The sequence below is a fragment of the Ailuropoda melanoleuca genome, chromosome 3 (genome assembly GCF_002007445.2).
Source record: "Ailuropoda melanoleuca isolate Jingjing chromosome 3, ASM200744v2, whole genome shotgun sequence".
In the NCBI taxonomy this organism is placed as follows: domain Eukaryota; kingdom Metazoa; phylum Chordata; class Mammalia; order Carnivora; family Ursidae; genus Ailuropoda; species Ailuropoda melanoleuca.
In genome coordinates, this window is record NC_048220.1 from 23,007,371 (window position 1) to 23,024,763 (window position 17,393).

A 17,393-nucleotide genomic window follows, 5' to 3' on the forward strand; every position below is an offset into this window, starting at 1 on the left:
AATTCTGCCACAACCATGTGAGCGGGGAAGAGGACCCCAAGCTCCAGACAAGAACACAGTCTGGCAGACATCCTAATTTCAGCATCGTGAGAATCTTTACAGAGAACCCAGTCACACCGTGCTGGACTTCTCAACTACAGGCCTGTGAAATAAATAACTGAGTGTTGTTTTAAGCAACTAAATTTGGCTGATTTGTTATGTAACAATAGAAAACTAAAAATCTCTCTGTCACACACACAGTGCAAACAAAAATGCCAAACAAATGCCCTGTTTACTTACACTTTTATTAATAAAGACAACAGAAGAATGAGGTTTCAATATTTTATTCAAGTTTTACTTTAAGTGATGTTAATTACAGCATTTGAAGGGGAGGATCTAATTCCACACAAAATGGAAGACTCTAAAATGTACCCATTAAACAGCTAAAAAATAAACTGAGTGGCGAGAATATAACAAGTCCAATTTAGATTCCGAGTGTTGTCACAATGTGATTACAGTCACACAGACTCTTCCCAGCTCAGAGCTGGGACTCTTAGAAGCTATTTCATACTCTGGTGCAAGGGCAGAAAACCACAACACGAGAGGGACTTAAGTCCTGAATTATTGGCTTCATCACATCCACCTTCTCCACCCCAAAATGGCACGAAAGACAGCTACCACACCCTGCAGACTACTTTTGGTGTAAAAGAGGTGACGGACTGGGGTGGAAACAGGTCAGGGAAATCTGTCTAAAAAAGTCTCTTTCAGATGAGTCTGTACACACCATCAATGAGTCTCTCCTTCATTCGGGTAGGAAACCGAGTTCAATTCTCAGGAAGTCATAATTTCATTCATGTACTCAAATACCAATTAACAAAGTGCCCACAAATTATCAGCTTCCACTTGCAGCCATTTCTAGATAAAAAAGAAACCTGAACTCTCTAGAGGGGCCACCAAGCTCCCCCCAAGTCTACAGCTGAAAGGACTTTTCATGGAATTGAGTTTCTTCTGTACCTCTGAAAGGGTAACACCTTAAAGCTGAATCATCTTTAACCTGGAGGTCTAACATGATATTTAGCAATACTTGCATCCCAGACATACAACATTAAAAGGTACACTAAATTCTGAAGGTAGCTATGCTCAAAATAGTTTAAAATTAAACGATTGTACAGTATTCATTTATGCCTGAAATTCCAGTCCTAGACCAAGCTTGTGGCCGCCAGCATTGACATTCTTGCCATCCAGAAGAGCCGATAGCGTCAGTTTGATACCTGCAGGGAGAATGGTCCAGGGAGAGGGAAGAGGGAGGGAGGGAGGAGAGGAAAGATAAGAAAGGTCAGCACACAGAAGAAGAAAGATTAACACAGGGAGGCATGCCAAAGCTCGCTGGCCAGACCACAGCCAATTCAGAACCTGCTTTGGCTGTGTGTGATCAGCAAGGCAAAACCACATGGCCGGGGAATGCCTCTTACTGATCACTGTCGGACTAATTAATTGGTGGCCTGGAATGAGCTTATAAAACAGTAAGTATTATTCCACAGCCCTACCCAAATCCACTTTAGGAAGTCTACTTTCCTTTGTCCTCTCACGGCCCCTACTACAATAATCTCTCTACCACTAGCACCAGGCAGAAAACTTCAGCAAAGTACTTTGAAATGAAACCCAACCATGAACCAGACTCCAAGGTCTCACACTCAGCGTGCACACAAGCACACACACATGCACACATCTAACTGGTATTTTCCCTACAGTAGCTTGATTTTGCCATCATGTAATATTAGATTTCTAGAGTTCAGAGACCCAACTTGACCAAACTAACCCCAAAGTGGTACCGTCTCCTGTAGTTCTAACACACCAGGGACTGGTCTAGCCAACTGTGCAGAGGAAACCCACAGGACAGTTACAAGTGAGGATGATCTCTGCGCTAGTTTTAAGAACCTGCTGGAAATAAGTATCAAGCATTATATACACACTGGGAAAAACAGATGGAAAAAAATAACCGACAGTGTAATGTATGTTAGCCTTGGCCTTTTTCTCTCCTACTTACTACTTCTATTCTCCAAATGTTTTATAATGACTCTGTATCCTTTTATAAACATTTCATTATAAATCTTTATATACACTCAACTATAATGTATAATACAGGCATTATATAAACAGTAACATAAAGCAACAAACCAGCACTCCCATTTTTCTTTAAGACAAAGAACTAATTTCACTAATTTTCACAAGCAACACATACCTGGCTTTAGGGTCTGAGTGTATCCTAAACCTATCAGGCTGGAGTTGTTCACTTTAGCCTAATCAAGGAAAAGAACAGACGGAGTAAAATTGTTAAGTACTTTATGTTTCCATCTCTACAACGAGTAAGAGCTTTGTAATCAACCAACCCTGGACTTCAGGATCAAATTCTCTTTTCTCATGACCCTTTGTTCATATTCATGAAATATATCAAATCTGAGAGCTAAGTCTCAGAAAAGAAACTCAAAGAGTCAACACAACTGTCAATTAAAAGGAAATTATTATTTAAATTTGATTCCTGAAGGTATGAATGCCCAATTTCATTTATACTGAGTGGGTCTGTATTTAAGTTACAACAGGTGAAGACACTTTCATTTGTGGCCAGAGAAATATAAGCCTTCTTACATGGAAGATTTCTTCAAAATCTATTTGTTAGGATAAGGGAAAACAGAGCAAATGTCAGATGGAGTATTTGAGGGTTTTTTTTTTTTTTAAGGCATACATTGTTAGAATTTTCCCTTCATGGGGGCACCTGGGTGGCTCAGGTTATTATGATCCCAGGGTCCTGGGATCCAGTCCTGCATCAGGCTCCCTGCTCAGTAAGGGAGTCTGCTTCTCCCTCTGCCTCTGCCCATGCTTGTGCGTGCTCCTTCTCTCTCTTGCTCACTCTCTTTCTCAAATAAATAAATGAAATTTTTAAAAAAAAAGGAATTTTCCCTTCATGAAAAAAGGAAGCAAAAATCATAGTGACATGAAGGTGGTTCAGCATCGCCATGCCTGAATTTAAAATGAATATTAGAGCCAAAGAATGACTTAGCCAGTCACTTAAATTTCAGCACTTAATGAATGCTGATTAATAATTAAGTTCAGGGGCGCCTGGGTGGCTCAGTCGGTTAAGGGTCTGCCTTCAGCTTAAGTCATGGTCCTGGGGTCCTGGCATCGAGCCCCAAGTTGGGCTCCCTGCTCAGCAGGGAGTCTGCTTCTCCCTCTTCCCCTGCTTGTGCTCGCTCTCTCTCTCTCTCTCAAATAAAATCTTTTAAAAAAATAATTACGTTCAATAAAGCAGTTGAGTCAATAATAATTTTGCCCTCATTCTTCTGCCTGAGTTGCAGGGATATCTGGGCCTCTCCATGGCCCCTTTCTGGTGAAACAAGGAGAGGTCAGCAGCAGAGCGATCTCCAGCCATGAGAACACTGAGTCCTGGAAAAAGCTGAGGCTGTCAAGGTGCATGTTTTCTGCTTGAATGCTGTTTTCAGACCTGACAACTCCCATGAGAAAGAACAAAGCAGCGGGAAGGAAGACCTTCCGGCAGACAGTGCCCTATCTGGCTCTTCCTTTTTGCTTATCCCATCTAATTACTAAGGCCCCTTTCCCTTTGTTTCTAAGCACTTAACAAGAAGGGAGCCAGATTCAGATGCCATTTCAGACTTCAAATGGCCTGTTTGTAAATTACATAAGGAGCATCCTGCAACACGAGATTTCCTCATTCCACCCCAAAAGGGATGCAACTAGCAATGCCCTGTGACAACAGAGATGAGTTGACAGGATTTAATGCAAAAACCGTGCAGCAGCTAAGGGTCTGTGAGCAATGCCAGTGAGTCTGCAAGATTAGATGCCAACTGCTAAACGCCAGGGCCTGGTTTCTTAATATCCAATATAGGAGAGCTGGGCAAGAGAATGAGAAACAAGAAGGAAAATGAACATTTAAAACCTTCAGGTTCAAAGTAAATCCCTTTACAGTCTGCAGAAGGAACAAGAGCTGATTAGGGGAGGCGGCTCCCCAGCAATCCATCAAGTCCTGGCCCCAGCACTTACCAACCGTCTGCCCCATCTGCCCTCCACCTCTCTGAATTTCCACTTCCTCATTTGTGCACAGAGGGTTGGGATGATCATTTTTTTGAAAAGGCACCTACCTCAAATGGGTTGTGTAAGAATTAAACACAGTAACCCACATATAACGGGCTGCATGCAGCGCCTGGCACCCACAGTCAGAACTATTACTATTAGCACTTTCCTCATTTCAAGCTCTTTCCACAGGGAGAGAATCTCTAGCCCAAGCATGCAACCCCAGCAGTCCAGAAGGATGCCAACCCCACCATCAGGTGGAGCCTGGCCAATGCAGGATTCCACCAGTACTCACTGAGAAGCAGGCGTCAGGGTCGATCTGATACTTGGCCGCTATTCCAAAGCGAGTGTTACTATTTCCTGCTGTCCAGGCCAGATTGACAGCAGTCTCTAACTTCTTGTTCACCTTCTGATAAATGGAGCCACCAAACTCTGTCCCATCGTTTCTGCAAAAAAGCACAGCACAGATGCTAATCCACCCTCAAAGGCAGGTTGCAACTGGGCACAGCTGTCCAAGTCTAACAGAGGACTGGGATGCTGTAAATGAACCAAAGTGATCACAAAACGGGTACCCAACTAGGGAAAAGTCTGATAGGAAGGGAACAGATGCCAGCGTTGGGAATGTTCAGAGGAAGGGAAAGGCTATTTGAACCATCACTAGGAACACCCAAAGGCAGGAAGCTCAGGCTGCATGGAACTTGAAGCTTGCTTCCAAAATATTCTTTAAAATAAAAGCAGCAACGGCGCACCTGGGTGGCTCAGTCAGTTGAGCGTCCAACTCTTGATTTCAATTCAGGGCGTAATCTCAGGGTTGTGGGATGGAGCCCTGAGTCAGGCTCCCCTGCTCAGCAGGGAGTCTGCTTAGGATTCTCTCCCTCTGCCCCTTCCCGTTTGCACTTTCTCTACATAAATACATACATACATATAAATAAATAAAATCTTTACTAAAATAAATAAGTGAATAAAGGCAGCAAGTAAGACCTTGGGATTCTGGGGGGTTTTCTGTTTTTGTTTTTTTCTGCTGCTACTGCTAATGTTATTACTTTTATAAATGTGCCTGTGATAACAATAGTAAGGAAATAGAAGCAAATGAGAAGAGAACACAGTCAGAAACGGTAAGAAAGGCTGGGCCACTCGCATTTTTCAGAAAGCAGGTTATAGCCCACGGCACCCCCAGCTGCAGCCACTGCTGTGAAGACACGGCCAAAAGTGACCCAGGCTCCTTGGAGGTGCAGCGATGACAAAAGAGTTTACCCTGCAATTCAGACTTGTCCACCTGTGTGAAATTCTTGGCCCAAACCTCCAGTATCTCCACAGTTCTGATGCGATGAAAAGGAGCTACTTGGTGCATTACAAAATGTCTCTTATCTTTCAAAAACGGAATGAAACTCAATTGGGGCAAATGCCTTCCTCTCTTCCAAACACACCAGATTGACACCAGCCTCTGGAAATAGCCCCCTTCCCTACTTCACATTCTTAACATGAAACAGTATCAAAGTTCTGCCTCATCACTTCGGGTGTTTCGAGTAGAAATGTCATCGGAAACTAGTAAGACAGAGCCCACGTGCTTTGGAATTCTGCAAAGCGCTCAGAACTCACTAACCCAAAGAAAAATTGTTGCTGATTCATTGCAAACTCTGCTCCTCACCAATACAGTCTCTCTGAAGTAGATACTCCTAAGTGCATTCTAATGCTCAAGTTTTCCCTGAAATTCAGCCACACAGACATCGTGCTTCCGGTACGTACAGGTTGAGCCCAGGCAACCCCTCATTCACAGGGAATCCTAATGTCTTCAGAAAATCTGAGTATGCTACAAAATAGCAGCCTGTCACAAATAATAGATTTTTGAGTGATTTTAGTACAACTGAAATAGGAAAATTTTCTTGGGCTCACGTGTTTGTCCAAAAAATGTCAGTTTCTTTCAATATATTCTAAAACCGGCAACACTGCCTTCCTGTACCAAGCTCTCAAAACCATAAACAGAGGGAAGTCATTGTTCAAATTCAACTATATAAAGCACAAAGAATGTCTATTACACATCAGGGCCTCCACAAGCACCAGGGCAACCCAGATTAGCTGTGTCAGCTGTTTCCATCCCAGCTAAAAATAAACCATGTCCACTTATTAAGAAATCAGGTATGTGAGGCTTAGGTATGTGGGGAAAACAGCTAACAGCCGTTGTTATTCCTAGAACTGGTGCCAATTTCCAATTCCAAACCAAGAAAGACTTTCCACTTCAGTCAAAACTCTAACTTAAAGAACCCTTCTGGGGCGCCTGGGTGGCACAGCGGTTGAGCGTCTGCCTTCAGCTCAGGGCGTGATCCCGGCGTTATGGGATCGAGCCCCACATCAGGCTCCTCTGCTGGGAGCCTGCTTCTTCCTCTCCCACTCCCCCTGCTTGTGTTCCCTCTCTCGCTGGCTGTCTCTATCTCTGTCGAATAAATAAAAAAAAAAATCTTTAAAAAAAAAAAAAAAAAAAAAGAACCCTTCTATTGCTTGTGCTGTTCTTCCTGTGACATTTTTGTATGTTACCTTTTTTTGAATTTATGTACCTTTTTTTACTTTTTTGGTGTATATTTCTATGGATTTTAACACATGTACAACCACCACTACAATCAGGATACAGAACAATTCCACCACCCCCAAATCTCATACCACCTCTTTGTAGTCACACACTCCCACTGACAACCCAGGAAACCCTGGACTGTCCTTCACTGTGGTTTCCCTATGATTTTCTAGTTTTAAAAAAATTCACAAATTGTATTAATATCTGTTATGTTATATTAATTGTTATGTTAATTATATTAGAGTAGTCCTCCATTATCTGCAGAAGGTATGTCCCAAGACCCCCAGATGATATGTCCCTAGGTATGTCCCTAAAACCACAGATAGTACTGAATCCCTGTATATACTGTTTTCTCCTACACATACATCCCTGTGACAAATTGAATGTATAAATTAGATGCAGTAAGAAATTAGCAACAATAACTTCTAATTTATTATTTTAATAAAATAGAACAAGTATAACAATATACTGTAATAGAAGTTATATGAATGTGGTCTATTTCTAAAAATAGAAGTTATATGAATGTGGTCTATCTCTAAAAATATCTTATTATACTGTATACACCCTTCTTGGTTTTGTTTTTTTTTGGGGGGGGGGACGGGCAGAGGGAGAAGGAGAGAATCTGAAGCAGGCTCCACGCCCAGTGCAGAGCCTTACATGGCGCTCAATCTCACGACCTGACCCCAAATCAAGAGTCGGATGCTTAACCAACTGAGCCACCCAGGCGCCCCAGTACACAACCTTCTTGGGATGATGTGAGATGGCAAAATGCCTACACGAGGGGTGAATGACAGACATGTGACGCAGCGTCAGATTACTACCGACCTTCCGACAATACATCAGAAGGAGAATCATCTACTTCCAGACTCTGGTTGACTGTGGAACCATAAACTGACATCATGGAAAGTGAAACAGCAGATAAGGGGGAACTACTGTATAAAAATTCTTTTAAAAAGTTTAAGTAGAAATGTTATTAGATCTTTAAGAAGTCACTTCTTTAGTGACCTCTAGTGGAAAGAAAGAAAATTGGTAAAGCTGTCCCCGACTTGTGCCACAGGTTAGTTGCTCCTGCCTAAGGGAATTTTAGACTGAAATGTGCATTTCCGTTCACCTAAATCAGCAGCACTCCACTTAACTCCCAAGGCTGATGACAAGCGGCTCTTTAACCTAATCTGCGCTTTTCTCTCCCCTTCCCATACTGTCCAGTAATTAATTAACTTTTGCATGCTATGCCATGTGGAAAAGACGCTATGCAACTGGGATCATCGTCCCCTAACCTGTCTCTCAGATCTGCATTTCATTAAGCACAGCAACCTGACCTCAGGCATCACACAGAGAAAGACTGGCACCTTTCCCTGCCATTTTGTTACTAAAATTGAAAGGTGCTCCAATGTCCACAAAAGGGCACTAGCAGGGAAGCGACACTCCTCCGAAGGACATCATGCCACTGCCGTAACTGATCAGTCATTCTGTAGGTACCAGTGACAACAATGACTCGAGAACACCAAGGACCTAAGCCACTTCCGGAAATGGGCCGGTGGGAAACAGAAATACCAGCAGGCCATTTGGCTCATCTGATTCCAATGCACTCACTTGTAAGTGATTAAAAATGGAGCTTGAAAAGCAATCTCCCTTCTGCACACACTCACACACCACACTCATGTACACTTACACATTAGTGTGGAGCTGGAACTCGTCAGTCTTGTAGCCAACCGCAAAGTTGCTCTGGGTCACTCGAGACTTCGAAGTCTCAAAATTCATCTGGTAGCCAGCCAGCCAGCCTTCATAGCCCAGCACCAAAGCGCCCCGGACTGAAGGACCAGCAATGTCGAAATCCACGTCGCAGCCCAGGTTGATGTGCTCCCGCTTATACCCTGTCTTGATTTTAGCATTTTTTTTCCTGAAGGAAAAGAAATTGTATTAAGATCACAAGCTAACTCACCTTGCAACAACCATACCAAGAAGTATCAAAAAATTGTTTTTAAATTCCAGTTTATACACAGGGATGGCGGGGGGCAAGGTCTGGGCCCAGACCTCCCTTATGCAGCTGCTGTGGCCACAATAGCAGAACACAAGCTCTCTACCCAGAATCCAGTCTGCAAAAATGCCACAACAATGAAGTTGAGAGCAGAGGCAGGGAAAGCTTGGGGGGAAAAGGGCTAAGTAATTTTCTTTTACTAACCTCTCCCTATGCTTAATGTAATGGCCTACGTGGGCATTTATTAGGGAGAATGCCACCATGTAATTATGAAACAGATGTTGCTTTGCTATTCTCTAAGTCTATGAGAAAGATACAGTGTATCTGTCATGAAGGCAGCTATCTAAACAGCAGCTTTAAGGAGATGGCTGCTTTCTTACTCTGTGGCTCACCATGTAAGTAAAGAAAGAAACAAATACTGGAGAGATCCCTTCTAAGTAAACAGAACAGATAGCTTTTAATTCAGTATTCATGAGATCCCAATGAGTATATATTTCAGAGACCTGGGTACTGATATGCAACCTGGGGCCCTGCAGTCATGGGGGCTGGGAAACTCTGAGAGGGAAAGATCACAGGTCTTGTCTGCTAATCCCAGATTTGCATACATGACCAGATGGTGCCACCTGTGCCTACTGCTCAGGAAAGGTAGGTGAGTCATGTCACCTGCAAATATATTACCATGCCTTTACCAAAGGTCAACATGGGAGACAAGACCACACCTACCCAATAAAATTTAGACAATTTTCTGTTATTCAGCTACAAAATGGACATCCTCTTGCAGCAAGCTGCATTCTCACTAGAGATGCGATCTGCACAGCCTTGCCCACCCCAATTTCATTCACACCGAGATTAAAGTTTCAGCCACAGCACCCAGACTCTGGACTCTAAATACCATTCTTTCCCAAAAGGCACCAGTGCGCCTTGGAGAAATAGCAGACTACAGCTCAGGACAGGCAATGTGCAAGGTGAGCTTGCTATCAACGACTGTTGGGGTTGGCGCACAATGACTTGAGAGCTAGCCTGAAGAGACTCCCAAGGGATTCAAACAGGAAACAATGAGCTCATCTTTAAGAATAATACCAGCAATGGATTGAAACATAACAAATATGTTTAAATCTATGAATTTTAAATCTATAAATCAATGAATTTTTCATATTGACACTTAAAACACACACATTAGTCATCTTCAGAAACCAGAGAACCAAGGTGTTACTTTGAAACAATAAACTAAAAAGGAAGCAAACATTTATTCCACCTTTCCCACACTAACTCTGTCTCAAGGTAACCAACAGGTTATGAGAAGTTTCTTTTTATTGAAATAGGCTTGCTAATACATGAAGAATGAGTGATTAAAGCAGAATTACCGATTTGTAACCCCTAATGAATGAATTGTGAATAGCACTAACATATAAAGAACGAACCGAGCCTTCTACGTCCAAGTCATGGAAGCACGAAGCACCACTTGTATTTTACCACCCCCGCCAATGGAATCTAAATGCAAGGAAGCCTCTGACTTACCAATTAACAGTAAACATGGCAGACAGAGGAACAAGTTAAATGGCACCACAGAGATGCAAACAGCAAAATTTAGTCTATATGTAATCTTACAGGACAAATGATCTAGTTTCAACAAATAAATTGCAAAGGGAGGGAGGGGGGAAGGAGGAGAAGAATCTAAAAATTAAAGAGATTAAAGCAGCCATATGTACCAATTTTTGCAATTTTTCATGGACAATTTTTGATTCTTTAAAAAAATGAAATCATGTTGGGGCGCCTGGGTGGCACAGCGGTTAAGCGTCTGCCTTCGGCTCAGGGCGTGATCCCGGCGTTATGGGATCGAGCCCCACATCAGGCTCTTCTGCTATGAGCCTGCTTCTTCCTCTCCCACTCCCCCTGCTTGTGTTCCCTCTCTCGCTGGCTGTCTCTATCTCTGTCAAATAAATAAATAAAATCTTTAAAAAAAAAAAAAAAAAGAAAAGAAATCATGTAAATGTGGTTAGGCTAGAGATTTAACAGTATGAAGGAATTACGATTAATTTTTTACAATATAATCATACTGTGGTTATACTTTTTTAAAAAGGAATCATATTGTGCTTTCTTCAGCAACACATACATTTTTTTTTTAAGATTTTATTTATTTATTTGACAGAGAGAGACAGCCAGCGAGAGAGGGAACACAAGCAGGGGGAGCAGGAGAGGAAGAAGCAGGCTCCCAGCGGAGGAGCCCAACGTGGGCTCGATCCCAGAATGCCGTGAGCCAAAGGCAGACATTTAACAACTGAGCCACCCAGGCGCCCCCAGCAACACATATATTAAAACTGAAGTGATACAGAGAAGATTAGCATAGCCCCTGCACAAAGATGACATACAAATGCACAAAGTGTTTCCTATCTTTAACTCTAGGAACAAACTGATGGTTACCAGAGAGGACGGGGTATGGGGATGGGAGGGCACTGGTCATGATGAGCACCAGGTAATGAGTGGAATTGTTGAATCACTATATTGCACACCTGGAATTAACATAAGATTATATGTTAACTAATACGAATTAAAATAAAAACTTAAAAAAAAAGAATCTTACCACTTAAAGATACATATTAAAATATTTACAGATGAAATTATGTGACAACTGTTATTTACCTCAAAATAATCTGAGGGAGAGATTATGAATGTATAAATAAAACATAATTGGTTCTGGTTGATAATAATTAAAGCTGGGTGATGGGAACATGATGAGGGCTTAAACATACCACTCTGCTTTTTTTTTTCTCCACTTTCTTTTGTATGTTTGAAATTTTCCATATTAAAAAATTTAAGGTTAAACATTCCAAGTTGTCAATGACATGAGAATTTCAGACATCATGGCTGAAAATAAAGCAGACGCCACTCATAAATGACAGTGACACTTGTAACTTTCGCTCAAGTTGCTTCGGTGCATTTTCTCAAGCTTTGAAGGAAAGGAGTAAGAACCAAACAAATTCTCTCTCAATAGGAAAAACTCAAACCTATTCTGGTCTGCCTGCTCTTTGCAGGAAGAAGCCTAGGTTTTGGCTTCTCCATTGGGCACCATGCTAGTGGGGTGACTGATGAAAGACAGCTGCTCAGAGGCTGACATTTAGAAAAAGAAGGAGGGGCGCCTGGGTGGCACAGCGGTTAAGCGTCTGCCTTCGGCTCGGGGCGTGATCCCGGCGTTGTGGGATCGAGCCCCACGTCGGGCTCCTCCGCTGGGAGCCTGCTTCTTCCTCTCCCACTCCCCCTGCTTGTGTTCCCTCTTCTCGCTGGCTGTCTCTATCTCTGTCGAATGAATAAATAAAATCTTTAAAAAAAAAAAAAAAAGAAAGAAAAAGAAGGAGACCAAGAACTTTAAAAACCAGGCATCTTATAAACACCAGGTAAAAAAACCGCTGCTGACCACGAAGTGTGCTGCCTGGGGCAGGACCTCTGAACAGTGGTGTGCACCAGCCACACCGGACCATGCACACAGTGCCTCCCTTACACTGCCTCAGTGAATTCTGGCCAGAAGCACAAAGTCCCCAGAGAATGGGCAGTGCTGGGGCAGTGACTTAGGCTTCTCTCCAGGTTCCTGCTCTCATGTAACACTCCACATCTTTGGAGTTCTCCCTCTTACAACTATTACCGGGATTTTTTTTTTAAAGCTATTTCATGGTGCTAACTTGACAAGCACCTGAGTGAGGCATGACTCTGATTTCTGGTTAACAAGCTGGCTTTCTTCTGTGATGGGTACCCAGCATGGGTGCTGGTTCATAGATCAGTCTGCAGCCTCATCCATAATGTGGTCCTTGCTCAGCTCCCTACAGAAGCCAGGATGCTTTCCCAGGCTATCCCCCTCAGTAGCTCTGGAAAGCCAGCTTCCATTTCCAATCTCCATCAAGTCATCAAAACTTGCCTCAAATACCCAGGAGCAATATGGACACAACGCCATTCTTTTATAAAAGGAACTGAAGCTGCTTGGAGAAACAAGCAGAAGATGAGCCTGGTACCCCTTCTGAAGTAGAGCTCAAAAGAAATGATAGCAGAGTGTAAAACACAAGGATGTCAGCTTGGAGGCATGCCCAATGGCCATATCTAAAACAAATGAGTATAAAATATATTATGGTAATGGATTATAACTCACAGAATAAATGTCGATGGATCCATACTGATATAAATAATTGATTAAATTAATAAATGCAGGAGAAGAAAGCGCTCTCCCTTACAGCAGAATCCCAACTAATAAATGCAGAAGGAATGATGGGAAGAGAAAATCACCATTTGCCAAACGTAACTGCTGCAGACAAGAATCACCAGTTGAGGGGCGCCTGGGTGGCTCAGTGGATTAAGCGTCTGCCTTTGGCTCAGGTCATGATCTCAAGGTCCTGGGATCGAGCCCTGCATCAGGCTCCCTGCTCAGTGGGGAGCCTGCTTCTCCCTCTCACTCTCTCCCATTCCCATGTGCGCTCGCTCTCTTTCTCCCTCTCGAAGGGAGGGAGGGAGGGAGGAAGGAAGGGAGGGAGGAAGAATGAATCACCAGCAGATACTATCCTTTTTACCAAAGGATAAGAAACAGAATATCTGCATAGTCTCAAAGTATTTCCCAAGATACTTATTTACAAAGAGAAAAATAGCTTTACAGAGAAACCTCACAAACACCGCTTATCAAGTGATCAAAGTTAACGTCACTAGTAATGAGGCATACTGACATCTATGCCCTGACACCACACACTAAGAAAGACACAACACAACATCACTTCTGTGGCTGTGAAAAATGCATAACCTGAGTTGCACCATGAGGAAACATCAGACAAATCCAAATCGAAGGATTCTACAAAATAATTGGCCAATCCTCTTTAACGCTGTCAAGGTCATGAAAGACAAAGAAAGACTATGTCCCAGATTAGAGAAGACAAGAGACTTGACAACTAAATGCGATCTAGTATCCTGAACTGGATCACAGACCAGAAATAAGACATGGGTAGGACAACAGACTAGTTAACTGTGTGAAAGCCATATAAATTTCCTGGTTCTGATCACCATATCGTAGTCATATAAGATGTTAACATTAGGAAAAGCTAGGTCTAGGATATAAGGGAACTCCACACACTACTTGTACATTTTTGTGTATGTTAAGTATAAAATTATTTCAAAATAAAAAGTCAAATTAAAAAAAAATGTTCCTCATGTATATTGCTGTAGGACCTGGAGACTTCTTTGCAAACCTCCCAAAAGTAATGGGAAATCCCATACAAATTCCAAAGTGTGCCATCTCCGGGCAGCAGGCAAAGTCTAGGCAGCAAATTCAAGCATGTGAGCACATCCTCGTGCCCTGCATGCTATCAGAGAGTCTCTCTGGGTAACCTCTCCCATCACGGCAGGGTGCCTGGAGGGAAGTGGGCAAGCAAGAAAGCAATGCTCCTGTGGGAGAAACTATAGCAGAGATGAGAACAAGAGTAAATGCCGCTCCTGCCAATGGTCTTCACGTCATCCGTAACAAAGTTACAAAAAGACTATAATCTCCAAAGACAGAAGCCCTGTCCGCCCAGTCACTTGAGGTTTCCCACAGGCAGTACAGGCTCTGAACGCAGCACACCCTTCCTCTAAAAGACATTTGTCAGAAGGGAAGAAAAGGAACAATACAGAATGGCAAAAGACGAGATTCATAAACGCCGCTAAATGTACACTTAAAGACTGCTGAGCTGGTAGATTTTATACATGTGTTTTATTACAATTTTTAAAAATTAAAAATGAAATTTAGTACATGCCCTTGAGCCTGTCAGCAATATGCAAAACAACCTTCCCCAGGTTTAAGACACTTACTGCTCTGGGGTGGGGGGGGATGTGTGCCCCTTCTCGCCACTTTGAAAAGCTCCCAGGAGCTGCAACAACCAACACACCATCTTGCCTCCTAATGAGCCTAACTGTCAAGCCTAACTGGTTTGTGGCTGGGGGGCACAGGGCAGAAAGTGCAGCCTCAGGAGCCACCCCACAGTCAGAAGCCACACTCTCTCGGTGCTCCTAAGTAGAAAGCTGGGGAGAGGACCCTAACAGCCTGAAAACTGGGGGCGGCAACAGTGCTCGCTTAGCCCCTGCTTCCAAACATCGCCTGCTGCCCTACAGCCTTGGCCATTTGCAACAGCAGCAGGCTCACTCACATGAAACAGCACTACTGGACCACAAGTCCTGCAGTCCGCCACAACGGAGGCCTGGAGAACCACAACAGGCAGCCCAGAACCTTACCGTAACACATGGCTAAATGTCCTGGCTAAGAAAACATAGGAGATTCTTACCCTGTGTTTGGTGAGAAGGATGAATCAAAGGTCAGCTTCAGTCCACGCGCAAGCTGAATGGAAAAGAAATTTGCCAGGTTTAGTCAAAAGGCAGGGCAACAGATGTCGGTGAATAAAACTATGTCTTTTCCCAGGTGACCATTACCTGATCTTCCACAGTGATCTCTGTGCCTAGTGTGTTGTCAGTGTTCCATTTTTCTGTAAACGTCAAACCATATTCGGTCCATCTGTACTTGGTTTCCAGACTGCCCGTCACTTTGGTGGTCTCAGTGTTGGCTGAACCTGAGCTCGTAAATTCCTTTAAAGGAGACAGAGAGTCACAGCCTGTATGCCAGCATGACGCCACCCTAAAAAGAACGTACTTCCACTTATATAAGGATGTGTGGGGGCAAAAGCTACTCCTATAATTCAATTCAATATTTAAATACAGATGGGGCTGAAGTCTGTTGATTAAAGGACTCTTTTGGGGAATTCTTTGTCAGGAGACAGCTTCCTTCCTCCCTGGTAATGCTTTCGTCTAGACAGGAAGGCAATCCCCCTTCCATCCTAACAGAACAAGCATTGAGCTGAAGATGACACCGCAGTAGATCAACCCCAAAACCTCCTCCTTCCAACAACTGCTGCACGCACAATTTAAAAGGTGCCACTAAAGGGGCACCTGGGTGGCTCAGTCAGTTAAGCACCTGACTCTTGGTTTCGGCTCAAGTCATGATCTCAGAGTCCTAAGATCGAGCCCCACTGTCTTCGTGCTCCCAGCTCAGCAGGGAGTCTGCCTGAGATTTTCCGAGATTCTTTCTCTCCCTCTGCCCCTCTCTGGCTTGTGCACGTGCTCTCTTTCTCTAAAAAAATAAATAAATTTTTTAAAAAAATAAAAGGAACTACTATGATTCTTTTTTTAGAATTATGTGGCATTGAAAACAGGTCAATTTTTTTTACCTAAGATTTTTATTTATTTACTTGAGAACGACAGAGAGTGTGCGCACAAGTGGAGGGAGGGGCAGAGGGAGAAGCACGCTTCCCGCTGAGCAGGGACCCCCCCACACACACACATACACACACACAATGCAGGGCTCGATCCCAGGACCCTGAGACCATGACCTGGGCTGAAGTCAGACGCTTAACCAACTGAGCTACCCAGGCACCCCCAACACAAGTCGGTTTTAAAATAAGAAACGGGCGCCTGGGTGGCACAGCGGTTGAGCGTCTGCCTTCGGCTCAGGGCGTGATCCCGGCGTTGTGGGATCGAGCCCCACATCAGGCTCCTCTGCTATGAGCCTGCTTCTTCCTCTCCCACTCCCCCTGCTTGTGTTCCCTCTCTCGCTGGCTATCTCAATCTCTGTCGAATGAATAAATAAAATCTTTAAAAAAAATTTAATAAAAAAATAAATAAAATAAAATAAAATAAAATAAGAAACAAGGAAAAATAAAACTGAGGCCTGCCATGAGTATTAACAGCTGTTAAATTGGGGACCTGTCGGCAGGGTTCCCCCGGACCACCCATCTCATAGAGGATGCAGTGAACTGGACAAGCACAACCCGCTACAATCAAAAAGGGTCTTTCATTTGGCTCTGCCACCCAGAACAAGGCAGTTATTTACTGATCTACAATAAACACCCATACTCCATGTCGGTCAGACAACTTACCAGTCCATTCTCAGATTTTGTTTTCAAGTCAAGTTTTATTAAGCCAAATCCTAAAGAAAGAAGATGGTAACTGTTACTAGGTTAAATAACTTACTTGAGAGTAGCATCTCTGCCTCCCTTCTGCTGTTCCAAAATGCCATGAGTGTGTAGGGAGCCCATCTCCGCTGCTGCCAGCCTACGTGTGGAGCTCAGGTGCCACCAAACAGTGGCAGAAAGAAAAGGCACCCCCAGGGCTCCACCTGCACTCCCAGGAGAATGTGCGAAAGAGGTACGTGACAGCATGAGCACGTGCCTAAGGATAGGCTACATTTAGAAATCACACTCCACTCCAACAGCATACACAAAGCTGTTCCCACCCGTGGAAGAGGAAATTACAATGTACACTTGTCTGTAGTAATTCATGAGCCTGCCCCCACCGGGTGCACAAACCAAAACTACTAGCCATAGAAAGCTCGTCTTATTTTCTAGAACATGGAAGTTCTAAGAGCTGACTGACCCACGACTCTCAAAACGTGATGGGTAAAATCCCAAGCACGCCAATCCAGCCCGTGAACTGCAACACTCACCGTAACCCTTGGTGAAGACATCCCTGGCAGATTTGCCAAGATCAGCATACGTGGGAGGCACAGCCATCTTCTGCTACAATAAAAGAATCACCAGAAGAAATACATCAGTAATTAGGGAAATTAGTTTTCCATCAATAAAAATTATTAGCTATAATTAACCACCAATAAAAATCATCGGCGCAGAGTTCCAGGTGTGCACAGAGAAGCCTTATTATCTCGTGCTTCTCCTTGTATCCAGAGGTTGAGATACCCAGTAAGTTTTGTTGACAGCACATCAGCCTACCTTTAGA

The 17,393-nt window shown here is 43.4% G+C and overlaps 1 protein-coding gene and 1 non-coding gene across 2 annotated transcripts in view; one reads left to right on the forward strand and one right to left on the reverse strand.

Annotated features, from left to right (window-relative positions):
• Positions 1-307: 307 nt before the first annotated feature.
• The window catches only part of VDAC1 (voltage dependent anion channel 1), a 28,791-nt gene continuing 11,705 nt past the window's right edge, over positions 308-17,393 (reverse strand). Inside the window, exons 2-9 of the mRNA XM_034656008.1 lie at positions 17,104-17,176; positions 16,538-16,587; positions 15,039-15,191; positions 14,894-14,946; positions 8,304-8,531; positions 4,361-4,511; positions 2,222-2,279; positions 308-1,250 (exon numbers count right to left, since the gene is read on the reverse strand). Coding sequence (XP_034511899.1) covers positions 1,159-1,250; positions 2,222-2,279; positions 4,361-4,511; positions 8,304-8,531; positions 14,894-14,946; positions 15,039-15,191; positions 16,538-16,587; positions 17,104-17,176 — 858 coding nt within the window. The 3' untranslated portion in view covers positions 308-1,158. The remainder of the gene's footprint in view (positions 1,251-2,221; positions 2,280-4,360; positions 4,512-8,303; positions 8,532-14,893; positions 14,947-15,038; positions 15,192-16,537; positions 16,588-17,103; positions 17,177-17,393) is intronic.
• LOC117801621 lies at positions 10,901-11,004 on the forward strand. The gene has a single exon (XR_004624382.1). It is a non-coding gene; the product is annotated as a U6 spliceosomal RNA (small nuclear RNA).